A 14,483-nucleotide genomic window follows, 5' to 3' on the forward strand; every position below is an offset into this window, starting at 1 on the left:
AATGTAATACAATTGCAATTCGCCTAAGGGCACACATTTTGTGCTGTTACAGAGATGATTCCAAAAGTTAAAGTGGGGAACTTTTAAAAGAAATGGCAAGTTCTAGGATTTAGAAGTTGGGTTGTGCTTGCCCAGCTTCTGTGAAGCCCTGGGTTCAGTTCTCAGTACTGTCAGAGGAAAAACCAACAAACAGAAAACAAATCTGCAAGTTGTAGTGTCATTATCTTCTTGCTTTCTGATCTTTTATCAAGGGTTACACTGAATGAGACTACTTAAATTGCATCATGTCATTTAAATTGTAATTCTGCTATTTGAAGTTTCTAGGCAAAAATATAGTTTAAAGGAGTCTGGGTACCTTATCAGTTATAAAGACCAAATAGAGAAAAAATATGAAATAAATTTAAAATTCCCATTCCCTTTGAAATACTAATTTAAAAGCAACAAAATTGTTTAACTTATGATTATGTAATTTAGATTCCTTTTGCAATATAGTACTGAAACCTTGAAAAGTATTTATATTGATTAACAAGCATTAAGACCATTTGTTCATTCCTCTCCGAAGTCATATGTAAATAGGTATGTGTAATTGAATAGGTGGTGCTTATAAATGTAAAGTGTCATAGATAATAATCTCATGAGCAGGATTATATAAGTGTCATGAGAAGACGGGATTTTATGTGATGATTCTAATTATTGTTCAGGTAAATTAGCAGGTTAGGACTCCCTAGCCGGCCAGTAAGCTGGTTTTCATTGTCTTTTACACAATACTGTGCCTTGTTCTAGCTTTTTGATAAGATTAATTATAGCAGGCAACATGGAGAAAATGTTCCTGATCAAAGGTCTGCATATTTAAGCAGTCATTATTCACACAATTGTATTCTATTTAAGTTAGCTGTCTTGTGTACGTATTTAAAATTTTTCATTATTTCCTAAAAAGAACAAAGTGGAGGAGGTGTACAGTTAGTTGCCTTGTAGACACATACTATGTTACTAATGACTAAGAATGTCTTTGGTGAAATGTACTTTAAAATTTAGAAAGTTTGTATTTAGTCACAGTTTTTCTTTAATATGATTCTGCTGTGTCACATAACAGGAAGTATAGGAAGGAATTATTTTTGTAGACCTTACTACTCACCAACTTTTTGTATGTGAATTTCAAGATGACCTTCCCCCCCAGTAAAAGTGAACATAGCTGTGAGACAACTTACACTTTAATAATAGAGCCAGAGTTACGAGTGGCCGGCTAAAACAAATGACTTCCTTTTTTTAAAAAAGGAAGACTGCTCACAAATACAGATGTTTCAGAAACGCAGCACATGAAAAAGAGATAAAGGTGTTATAATAATTAGTGATGTATACAACAAGAATGAATGGAGGAAATGGTGGGCACAGTCATAATTAAGAGCACAGGGTATATGTGGTCCCTTTCTCAAATACAACTAAGGGATTCAGGATTTTTTTGTTTCAATTTTCTCCCATATGGGTTCTCTGCATGATTGTGTTTATGAGCACATGATCTGAATATTGCAGAGGAAGATATATTTTCAAAAAAAATGTTCCTTTGAAATTTGTACTTAACTGGGTCTCTTGTATTTTTAAGTCTGAAATCTTAATAGAGATGATTTGACCCTGCCATGCATTTTTTTATTCGAGGAAAGACTTTAAACATTACTTTTGCATTCTAGTAGGTAAAAACCTCTTAGGACTGGCTTTTAGTTTGTTGTTTGTTTTGCTTTTCCTGTATCCACAGCAGTGAAAACTTACTGCAAAACATTTACATGGCTTTGATTTGCCTCGTGATGAATACTCAAAAGAAAGTTCTGAATGGAGGTGATATTTAGGAGTGTATGATTATTAGCTGCTTGCTCCTTTGGGTTCCAGGCAAAATCTGTTTACCTAGGACTTTATGAGAAAGAAGCACTCTAGTCAGCTGTTCTCAACTATGCTTAGTATGACCATCATTTCTGTGCTGTACTGTAAATAACAAGGCTCTGCTATGTTTTATGTAAAGGACAATCAAAGGCTATCTTTTGAATGTTTTCTTTGCTTTGGTTGAATGAGATTGGTGGGTTGGTTGGTTGGTTTGGTGACTGGGAGAATGACAACTTGCCAGACATTTTTTGCCTGTTTTATCCATAATCCCGTCTCTGCTTGGATCTTGGTTACGTCCCTGATCACTTGGCATTGTTTTTACTTCTTCATGTCTTGGGCAGTTGGTCTTCAGAGTATTAGATTAATTTGGAAGGTTTCTTCAGAAATCTGTCTGCACTTTATTCTTGAAGTGTTTCATTTCTCCTCAGATCTCTGTAAGGTTAGGTTATGGTTTGGCTTCTGATGTACAGCCCCAGAACAAACTCTGTTCTAGGGACTTTGAGTGTAAATATTCACTTTATATTCTTAAGATATTTGTATTTGTTTTAGGTTATAGGTTATAGCCATATCTGTTATTGAGGTTTTATGCTTAACAACTTCTTTCTTGTTACATAAATTTAAAAGTTGATTTTATTTTGAAACTTGGTTGTAATTACACCTCTGCAGTTTACTGACACCTATGACTTTTATTCTTTCAAAAAAGAAATAATCTCATGGAAGAGTTTCACTCTATCATTCTTTCCATAGTTCTTCTGTGGCTATGGACCCAGAAGATATACATCCATTTGGCAGTCAGATTTGTTAGTTCCTTGGATTATAACTACCTCACTGCTATATTATTAAAAATTGTTACTATACTGTGTATATATGTGTTTATGACAGGCATAGTGGTCCATTCCTTCAATCCCAGCACTTGGAGGCAGAGTCAGGCAGAGCTCTGAATTCAAGGCCAGTCTGCTCTATAAAGCAAGTTACAGGCCATCCAGGCCACACAATGAGACTGTCTCAAAAAATAAACCAATAATAATAATAATAACCCTTTTCCTCAAAATTTTATATTATTTTGAAGTTTTAGCATCTCTAAAATGAACAGCAGTTCTCTTTATGAAGAGTAAAGTTAAGAGAATCTGTGAGAAATACTTATGTGTGTGTTTTAATTGGTATTATAATTAATTATATGTAACATATTCTCATGGTGTACTTAATTATGGCTTCTCATTCTAGCAATAATATTTTTGTTAGCACACCTATTTTATATATGATTGTGACAATTGATCTATTTCTAATGTTTCTAATGTAAAAGAAATTTCTAATTTCTTTTTAATCTTAAAATTTAATTTTTAATTTTTTAAACCTTAAAACTCATACTTGAGATTTTAAATAGGCTCAGTGTTTTCAAATAGCATTCTTTTGCACCTAAGTGCAAATGAAATAATAACTATATTGCAAGCATTTTAGCTATAATTCAAAAATTATTCTAGTAGATATTAGCAATTATATATATATATATATATATATATATATATATATATCTCAAAATATAGAGACCAATCCAGACTTTACATTTGTCCTGGTTAAAGAAAAATACCTTAATTAAATTGTTTAGAAACAACTTTGAAAACATTTCTGTGCTTTTAAAAACCAAAGTGACTGGGCTAGAGAGATGGCTCAGTGGTTAAGAGCACTGACTGCTCTTCCAAAGGTCCTGAGTTCAAATCCCAGCAACCACATGGTGGTTCACAACCATCCATAATGAAATCTGACTCCCTCTTCTGGTACATCTGGAGACAGCAACAGTGTACTTAGATATAATAATAAATAAATCTTAAAAAAAAACAAAAAACAAAGTGACTTCCTGTAATCTTAGGTAAGAGTATTTGTTTTCCCTAAGGTTCCTTGGTTTATAATTTTCCTTCGTACTCTCCATAGAGGACTACAGTTTTTTATTTTTCATCTTCAAGAGGAATGGCATTGTAAAACAGCACCAAGGAAGAACATGATTGGATCATTTTACTGACACATGATACCAATGATTTCCTAGCTAGGAGGGCTATAGTTAAAGGAGAATATAAACAGATATGAGGAAGCATGATGATGTAGTTGTTCTGGTACCTACAAAGTACTGGGGTTTTTTTTTCAGTTGTTGTGGAATATAATAAGGAGGGACTGGTTAATCATTAATATAGTCCTTTAATTTTTGAATCGCAAAAGAGCTTTGGAATTTTAATCTTCACACAGATATTAATTTAGGACATTAATGAGTAATACAATTTCTGCCATTCAGTAACTTGAAGAAGTAAAACATGTAGTTTTATTTCAATAACAAAGCTGGGTATGGTGGCAGAAATCTGTAGACCTGGTATTTGGAAGATCAGAAGTTCAAGGAAAGCCTCAAGCTACGCGTTGAGTGACACCTGCGTAGGTGACTTGAGAGCCTGTAGAGTAGCTGCCCAGCCTTGAGAAGACCTGATTGGACCCAACATTGTACAAAGTCTGTGGTAGTGGAGCCTATAATTTCAACCCTAGGAAAGTGGAGGCCAGAAGCTTAGAGGTTCAAGATCAGCCTAGGCTACAAAACAAGTTAGAAGTTAGCCCTAGATAGATAAGACACTGTCTCAAAACATGAAGAACACAATAGTTAATTTTTCCCTAAACTAATGTTTGCTGTTTGGGTTTTTTGTTTTTTGTTTGTTTGTTTTGTTTTGTTTGGAATAATTGCTCTAAAAAAATTACCATGATTGTTGGTTTACAGGACGACGGAAAAGTTATTCCCAATGGGGAATGTAGATTATAAATTCTGAAATTTGTTTTTGAGTGAGACTTGTTAACAATGAAGAGTTCCTTTTTATTGTTGGTATGTTTTTGCTTTTTTGTTTTTTGAGACAGGGTAGCCCTGTGTAGCCCTGGCTGTCCTGGAACTCTCTGTAGNCCAGGCTGGCCTCAAAATCAGAGATCCACCTGCCTCTGCCTCCCCAGTGCTAGGACTAAAGGCGTGCCCAACTACTGCCTGGCTCAATGAAGAATTTCTACAAGAAGAAAAATAAATATAAATGCATGAAATTACATGACAATATTTAGGTAATTCTTATTACTTTAAGGTATTTTTAAAAAATACTTAGTCTTGGGTCCTTTGTATTTCATAGTTTTATAAATATACTCACTGGTTTAAAGAAATGTGTAACTTGCTTTGAATGACCCTGCAATGTTTTTGTTTTTTTTTTTATTTTCTCCTTCAAAAAACCCCAGCTATCATTAATGATGTCATTATATATCAATTTCTCACCAGAATACCTCTTAAGTAATGGGCTGGGATTTATTTGACTGTTTAGTTCAACCATGTAAGTTCTTTAAGATGCCACTGAAAACAATCATGTTGAATTTAACACATTTGAAGAGAAAGGTGCATTCTCTTAAGTAGTCCTACAAGAACGCATAGGCTATAAGATATTTAAATTTAAGATGTAATTTTTACATATACAGTAATACACACATTGTAAAATATTCATTTGCCTTATATTTTCAGTAATTACTATGGACTTTGTTGGATTAAAATAGTTTTCTCTTGTGTGTGTTGTTGTTGTTTATTTAAGTTCTTTTGTTTCTGGTGGTACTGAGCTTGTACCCAGATCCTTCAGCTTGCTTTCTACCATTTGAATAGGCAAATGAGTGATGGATTCGAATGCAGGAGGTCTAAATCAGAATGAATAAAATTAAAGGTAGCAGCAACAATTTATTGAGAAACCACATGGCCACAAGTGATTCTCCCCTCCATCCCTGTGTGTGGCTCTTTCACAGGAACCTAGTACTCACTCATTAGGCTAGGCTGGCAAGCCAGTGAGCTGGAAGGGTCCTCCTGTCTCCTCTCCAGCGTTGGCTTACAGGGATGTGCTACCATGCCTGGCTGTTTGTATGGATGCTGGGATTGCACTCAGGATCTTGTACTTGAATGCCAAGCATTTTTCTGACTGAGTTGTTTTCCCAGATCCTTGCCACTAGTGATTAATTTCTCTTTGATGTGTAGATACCAAAATATGTCAGTTTTGTTTTTTGAAATAACCTTTTATCTTTATAACAGCTATATTTCAGACATATCCACATTTTTGCTTATATGACAATACTCTCCACTTACATGTAGTCTGATTTTCTTCAGTTCATTTATTTGTAATCAACTGTAGATCAAAATGTTAAAAAGAAAAATTTCATAACGTTTTAAATAACTTGTTTTAGTCATTTGTTGTAATTGTTCTATTTTATTGTTGTTAACCTCTTGTATGTATTTATGTATGTATGTATGTATGTATGTATGTGTTTATAGGATAAAAATGTATATGCGTGCATATAAGTCATCTTTAAACTGATCATTTACTTTTCTTTTTTTTTTTGGTCTAACCACTACCATCAGAATTCTTACTCTAGAAAGCTAATCTGAGCTTGTGATTTCCCTGAATAAAAGCATTGATAGCTTTTCACATATACAACAAAATCCATATTACTGAATGTACTTGGACTTTTGGTTCTCTTTCTAAGAGTGGTACTGCACTCCACTTCCATTGGTGGTTGATGTCATGGACAATTACTTCCCTTTTTCTAAAATGTCTTTCCACTCTTGTTTTGTTACATTTTCCCTCTCTTAAACTGTGAGATTCCTCTTTTGTTCTGATTATAACTTTCTGCAGAATTTGGTTAGTATTTCCCCCCATTGTACACTGACACGATGCGATGACTAGTGTAGTCATTGCTCACTGTTGGTACAGGGTCCTTCGGAGTAGTAGCTGCGAGAGTGAGGGTGCCACTTTCTTCAGAGAGCATCTGAAGTGATAGGAGACCGCTTACTGCTTACCTCTTGTGTGTGTGACACTTGGAAGAATTTAACACATATTTTACAGAGAATATTAATAATAAGATATTATTAAACACAGGGTCTTGCTGGACTCTTGCTGGATCTTATTTTGTTTTGATAATAGAACTCAGGAGGCAAAAAGTCACTGCAAGTTCATGGTCAATTGGGTCTACATAGTGAATTCTACAAGGAAAAGAAAAGTGCCCAGTTTGGAATAGACCGTGTCCCATGCTATATTAAACAATTCATTGTTTCACCATTTCTGAAGCTTGTTTACATTCTAACAGGATAAGCCTTAGTGAAATAGATTAATGGTTTGGGGAAGTTATACTCTTAAAGTAAAATTACATGGTTACCTGCCTTAACATGAAAACATAGTTGATTTTATGGAACTTCTATTTCCATGATTTGGCTAAAGGGTGAAGATGCATTCATTTTTAAAGTTTTATTGACATATACTTAAAACTCATTGTAATGTAATAATTATATGTAAACATTTTTGTTTTTTAGTTTTTTGATATGAGATTTCATTATGTAGCCCTGCTGGCCTGGAACTTGCTATATAGTTAAGGCTGGTCTTGAACTCACAGAGATCAGCATACCTCTATTTTTGAGATTGCTAAAATTAAAGGCCTGGCCCTCCATACGTGGAAATATAGTGTGTATACATATACATACACGCACACATGTATTTTTTTTTGTTTTTTTTTTTTCAAGACAGGGTTGCTCTGTGTAGTCCTGGCTGTCCTGGAACTCACTCTGTAGACCAGGCTGGCCTCGAACTCAGAAATCCGCCTGCTTCTGCCTCCCAAGTGCTGGGATTAAAGGCGTGCGCCACCACTGCCTGGCACACATGTATATTTTAATTAACACGATAAAAATAAACATGTCCACCATCCTCCAAACTTTCTCATCTACCAAGTTTAGACAAATAGTGATCACCTTTTTTCATTATAGATTGACTTACATTTCTGGAGTTTCATGTAAATGGATCATATAGTATGTGCTTGTTTTACATTAACTTCTTTCATTCAGCACACTTTGGTAGTTATATTAATAGTGTTTTATCCTAAGGGTACATATGTTGAATTGCATTTGTTATGGAAGGTAAATGACTTTGTTATCTCCACATTATATGTTACATTTTGGAGAAGATTTAGATGGGACTGATTTGAAACTTAAGTTGAGCTTAAAGTCAATATACTGTTTTAGTATATTGTGTACAGATCCTTTGACAATCCAGACTTGCCTATGCAAGGACGTAAGTCCACTTTAATTTTTAATGAGTGTTCTTTCATGCAGTGATACTCTAATTTAAAACAAAGCAGTTAAGTACATTTTAGTCAGTTTTAAAATATAATGTACTTCTGAATACTATTTTCTTCACCTTTCTTGGGAAATGTTGGGAGAAAAACCTTCTAATTGGCCTCATGTGGACAGGTAACTATAAGAGTTGTTATCTCAGAACTTAATACACGTATTAGGTATAGATATTAAGCAATAAAGACTTCATCAGTTATGTGTTAATACTACATAGGAACTTAGTTTGTATAAGAAAATGTTATCTTCCTCATTTAATCTTTGAAGATTACATTTTAACTTTGTTATTTAATGTTGGGAAGGAAAATATCTTTGTTTTTTTTTTTAAAAAAAAAAACAAGCCATTAAAGTCTATTATATTACTATTCTAATCTCATTGCACTGTTCTTTTTTAAAAATTTCAGGTGGATATAATCCATATGTAGAAATAATTGAACAGCCAAGGCAGAGGGGAATGCGGTTTAGATACAAGTGTGAAGGGCGATCAGCAGGCAGCATTCCAGGGGAGCGCAGCACGGACAACAACCGGACATACCCATCTATCCAGGTAATGGGCCTTTCTTCAGTATCTCACTTTTAGGGGGTCATTTTGCTTTATTGTTTTCTAGACAGGTTTCTCTGTGTGGTCCTGGCTGTCCTGGAACTCACTCTGTGTAGACCAGACTGGTCAGAGATCCCCCTGCCTCTGCCTCCCGAGTTAAGGGTGTGCATTACCACCACCTGGCAGAAGGCTCAGTTTAACAGTCTTTTGCAACCCCATGCTCTGGTCACCCCCTTTCTTCTTTGCATCTGCTCTCCATTAGGATTATCTCTTAAAAATGTGGAATCTTTCCTGCTATTAAAGTTCATGTATTAATATAACTGCAGTGGTTCAGGGTGCTTATTGTACACTGACAGCTTTGGGTTGGATCCCTTTTGTTAACACAAAGCATTTAATGAGGAAAAAGCATTCTGTACGTATACTGGTCAAGGGAATTATTGTATAAGTTAAAGATGGATTTGGAACATTTTTTGACCTTTTATTGTAGGGGCTATTAATAACTTTTCCCTTTTTTTTCTCATACCTTTATGCTTACCTCCAAAACTCTGAGTTATTAACATCATATAAAGTATCGTTCCTTTTCTGTGTGTGTATAGTGCTCTTTTGTGTGTGTGAATGCAGACACTCAGGTACCTCAGTGTCTACGTGGGAGTCAGGACAGCGTTGGGTGGGTTGGCGTCTCACTCTTGCGGTTTGAGACAGGGTATCTTTGCTGTTTTTCCACTCTATCTATACACCTGGCCCACTAGTTCCCAGGGTTCCTCTGTTTCTGACTCTCCTGATAGGAGTGCTGCTACTACAGGTCAAGCTACTGGTCTCTATCTTTTTTGACAGACAGTACTGGGGATTGAACCTAGAATATCAGGAATGCTAAACCAGTGTTCTACCACTGGTAGATATCCCTAGCCTGTGAAAACAGTGTTTTTGGTTGAAAATGAATTTAGCAAATATACCATTTTTATAATGTATGTTTATATTTTATATTTATAAATTACATCTACTTGCCTTTTAATTTTTATAATTTATTTATTCATTTATTCATGTTTAGTGTTTTGAAACAAAATTGTGAGTGCCAAACTCGTAGTGATCTTGTCTCTTGCGTTCCTTCATACTGGAATTACAGACATGCCTAGCAATTTTTATTAGCTAGCTAATAAAAATAAAATCAATATAATAATATTGATTTTAATAATTTTAATAATAAAAATCATGTCTAGCTAATTTTTATTGTTAAAGTGCCAATTAAAATCCTTAATAGTGAGTTGGTGTGGTAGTACATGCCAAGCATTGGGAAGCATAAACAGGTGGATATTGAGTTGAGGACTACTTACCTATATAAGAAGTTCCAGGCCAGTCTGGGCTATTTAAACAAGACCTTGTCTCTATAGACAAATGAAAACAAAGTTAATAGAAGTCAGGGGCAGTCACCCGCCAAACTCTCATCTACTCGGGAGGCTGAGGTGGGTAGATGCCTTGGGCCTAAAGACTCTATGGATAAAAGGAAGACACCATCTCAAAGTGGATTTTGAAATATGGTTCTTAATTTTTCACCAGTAGATCTGAAATTACTGTTTTGTAACTAGCTTATTAGTTATAGTTTATTTTATTGAACCTAAGAAGAATTACAAAATTGCCAAGTTATATATTGATTCCCAAATTTCTGTCTTTATATTTTTAACTGATACATAGATGCTTAAATTGTACATATTAATGGGATGTCATGTAATGTATAATATATAATACATGTATATATCATGTAATGCTTCAATCAAGTTATACATACTTAGCTCCTCAAACATTTATCATTCCTTGTGGAAACACTCAAAGTCCTCCTAGTTTTTTGAAATATATAGTGCATTTGTACAATAGTATGCCTAAAGGCTTTGGTCCTATCTACTGTACAAACTTAACTTTAAGAAAAGATTTTATATATGCATATATGTATGCATACATATGTGTGTGTGTGTGTGTGTGTGTGTGTGTGTGTGTGTGTATAAAATGAATGAATGTGTGAATATGTGTGTGCATGTGTGTGCACGCATAGGCCCACGTAGGCCAGAGGAGAGTATCAGATCCCTTGAAGCTAGAGTTACAGGCAATTGTGAATTGTGTAACATGAATTCTGGGATCTGAACTCTGGTCCTCTAGAAGATCAGTAAGTGCTTTTAGCTGCTGAGCTATTACTCCAGGCCCATAAAAACTTCATGTTTTTAAATCACACTATTTGCAACAATATTGCTTTGGATTATCTAAATTCTTTCTAAGTGTTCAAATGAAAGACATACAGTGAAAGGTTAATTTAAAATTCTATTTTTCCAACCTTGTGAGTCATTTTTGGCTCCTCTTAAAAAAATTTTGTTCCTAAATTAAAGCATTCCAGAGCAGTGTGTCTTACTCCTTACTGCCCAACTCCAGTTCATCCTGGTAGACCTGGAAGTAACACATACAGCTCAGAGCACAGTTTCCTGCTGTCTACAGGGTGCAGCCAGACACAACCAGTTATGGAGATGGTTCTTCAGATAATTTTTGAGATGTTTCAGATACTTTTGGAAGAAGGTGCCTCTGAAGAGGCAGGTCTTGCTCTTGTTCCTTTGATGGTCACACCCTCCACCAAGATCCCAGCTTTCCCTTGCTTATGGCGTGGGTACAGTCAGGGGTGAATTTCAAAACCTGCTTCTAATTTTACTTCCTTTGCCACAAGATTTTTCATGGGCTATGTGGTCTTAGAGGACTCTGGCTTTTTTTTTACACCCCCCCTCTGTGTGTGTGTGTGTGGATGTGTGTGTGTGTGTGTGTGTGTGTGTTCTCTCCTTGTGCTACTGTGAGATTCAGAGATTGAAGTTGTTGGTGGCAAGAGCCTTTAGCTGCAGTGCCATCTCACTAGCCCTTAGTTCTTCTTAAATCATCTTACTTTTTTCATCAAAATTATATGTACAGTTTGTATCTTTTCTGTCCCAATAAGTCTTTACTGTAGTAATATATAATCAGGGGTTTCTACTCTGCCTTGGATCATTTATTCCCAAATTAAAAACTTAAAACCTTTATATTTATGTTAAGCCTTTAAAGCACTAGTGCTGGGCAGATATCTACCCTCTAAGCTATTAGTATCTACTTTCTGAGTTATAACGTGACATGTTCTGCCTGGGCCACTCTTACTGCAATTGGCCAGCCCTCATGGCCATGCTTTCATGATTCACCTACCCCATGGCAGCTTCTCCTCTCTCCACCTTCTCCTTCTTTCCTCATGGTCTCCTGCTCCAGTCCCCAAGCCCAGGAACCAAAACTTCATCCATCTCTCTTCTGCCCAGCTCTAGGCTATATGCATCTTTATTGACCAATCAGGGATAAGTTGGGGGTCAAGGTTGTATTTGCTGTACATGAGGATCTTCCGCCTCCTGAAGCACCAGGGCCAGTTTTTAGCATTACAGTACATAGCAACAGACCAAACCTCAACAGTGTTAAATGAAGGAGCAAGGGTTGTACAACAAAGGCTGGGAAATATAACAACTATTTATTTTGGAGTTTTGAGACAGGGTCTCTTTGTGTTGCCCTGGCTGTCATGGAACTCACTCTGTAGACCAGGTGGCCTTGAACTCACAGAGATCTGTCTGCCTCTGCCTCTGTCTCTGCCTCTGCCTCTGCCTCCCAAACTCTGGGATTAAAAGTGCACCATAATTCCTGGCCTATTTACCCACTTTAAAAGGAAAATAAACAGATGATAAAGCTAGATGAAATAAGGGCAGAAAGAAACATTTTAGGAATTGAAAGGTAAGTTTTCCAGGCTGATATATTCTCTGAAAACTTTAATCTCAAGTAAACTGGTGACTATTTGAATTTTATCACATGCTGACTACATTATATAAATTGAACTTAAATTAATGGATCAGTTCTTTTTACTTGTTTGCTTTTAAAACAGGGTATTATTGCAGGTAGCCCTGGCTGGCCTTGAACTTGTGCTGATCCTGCTTCAGCCTTCCAAATGCTGGGGCTATAGGCATATGCTACAATACCTATCTAGTAGATCTACTGTTAACAAGATATACATACAGACTGTATATTTAATTTCCCTTTTCAGATTATGAACTACTATGGAAAAGGAAAAATAAGAATTACATTAGTAACAAAGAATGATCCCTATAAACCTCACCCTCATGATTTAGTTGGGAAAGATTGCAGAGATGGATACTATGAAGCAGAGTTTGGACCAGAACGCAGACCTTTGTTGTAAGTATACAGTAACAGAAATCTTTAGCAATAGGTCAAAGATATAATTTTAGTTTTTAGCAAAATAAATTAATTCTGTATTTAATTTACTATAACATGCTCATTTACATTTTAATTACATTTTGTTTGTTACCTATGGGGAGGACACATGTGCTTGGGGTGCATGTGGAGGTCGGAGTTGGCTCGGCTGGTGGAGTCGGTTCTCTTCTCACCACGTGGACCCTGAGGGTTAAACTCAGGTTGCCAGATGCCTCTACCCACTGCGCCATCTCACCAACCTGATGTTAAAAAGTTTGTTCTTACCGCTTGCATTCATTCTTTATTAATAGATACCACACATGATAGTTAGTAGAAATTCTTCCTAATGTCACCTAGACTGGGCTCAAACCTTCCTGCACCTCCAACTCCCAAATCCTGACATTACAGGTAACACCATCCTGTCTGGCTCAGAAGGACTATTTTTTATGTTGTTATTTTATTTTTTGTTTTGTTTTCTTTTGTTTTTCAAAATAATTTCTCTGTGTAGCCCTCACTGTCTTGGAACTCGCTCTGTAGACCAGGCTGGCCTCAAACTAGACCTGCCTCTGCCTCCTGAGTGCTGGGACTAAAGGCGTGCCCCATCTCTACCCACTCCTGCCTCCCCTCAAGACAGAGTTTCCTGTAGGCTAGGGTTGCCTTCCAGAGGATTCAAATACTGAGATCACAGCTGTGAGATCATAGCCTTAAGACCCTACCTCCAGTTTATGAGGATCGAATTTAAGACTTTACACATGTTAGGCTAGAAATCTGCCAACATATCTACCACTTCTTATTTTTTACGTTTTGGCTGTTTTGAGACAGAATCTCACTGTGTAGCTCAGCTTAGCTTCCAGCTTTTAGTGATCCTCCTTTCTCAGCCTCCAGAGCACTGGGATTAAAAGTAAGCATGCATTACCATGTCTGGCTAAGTGTACTTCTTTAAATTGTTGAAAGTAAGAAAACATGTTGTGATTAATCTCTTCATTCTGTATGATCTACAAAAATAATTTGTGACTATCCTGGAGTACACAGCAAGACATTATCTCCAAAAAAGTTCTTCTTATTAATAGTAATGATGCAAAACACAAAAAGCCCTAGAAATACACACTTGACAAGAAATCTTAACGCCTGCATGTCTTGATCTTCCAGCAGTATTTCAAATTTTCAGTCATTTATGTCTTGAAATACTCTTTCTTGATTTCTGTGAAGACAAACCTGTTGTAACCTGTAGTTTTCTGGCTGTTGTTCAATGGCCCCTGGTTTTTATCTTTCGTCCCACTCTAGTGTCTTATATATATATATAGTAGTTGTTGGGTTTGTTTGTTTGTCTGAAACAGGGTTTCTCTATGTAGCCCTAGATGTCCTGGAACTTACTGTGTAGACCAAGTTGGTCTTGAACTCAGAGATCTGCCTGCCTTTGCCTCCCAAGTACTAGGTATGTGCCTCCACTGTCCAGCTTAGTGCCTCCACTGTCCAGCTTAGTGCCTCCACTGTCCAGCTTAGTGCCTCCACTGTCCAGCTTAGTGCCTCTGATCTTACACTGCAGTCAGGAGAGTGTTCCTTCAGGCTCCTCTGTTCACAGTGTTCTTTCAGAGGGTTGTGATTTACTTAGTTCACAAGACTTGGGCTAGTAGGGTTGTTGTTGTTTTTGTTTGTTTGTTTGATTTT

At 36.2% G+C, this 14,483-nt stretch overlaps 1 protein-coding gene across 1 annotated transcript in view; it reads left to right on the forward strand.

Annotated features, from left to right (window-relative positions):
• The window catches only part of Rel (REL proto-oncogene, NF-kB subunit), a 29,491-nt gene that overhangs the window by 1,653 nt on the left and 13,355 nt on the right, over window positions 1-14,483 (forward strand). Inside the window, exons 2-3 of the mRNA XM_021211025.2 lie at window positions 8,437-8,579; window positions 12,649-12,797. Of these exons, the coding sequence (XP_021066684.1) occupies window positions 8,437-8,579; window positions 12,649-12,797 (292 nt within the window). The remainder of the gene's footprint in view (window positions 1-8,436; window positions 8,580-12,648; window positions 12,798-14,483) is intronic.

The sequence above is a fragment of the Mus pahari genome, chromosome 13 (genome assembly GCF_900095145.1).
Source record: "Mus pahari chromosome 13, PAHARI_EIJ_v1.1, whole genome shotgun sequence".
In the NCBI taxonomy this organism is placed as follows: Eukaryota; Metazoa; Chordata; class Mammalia; order Rodentia; family Muridae; genus Mus; species Mus pahari.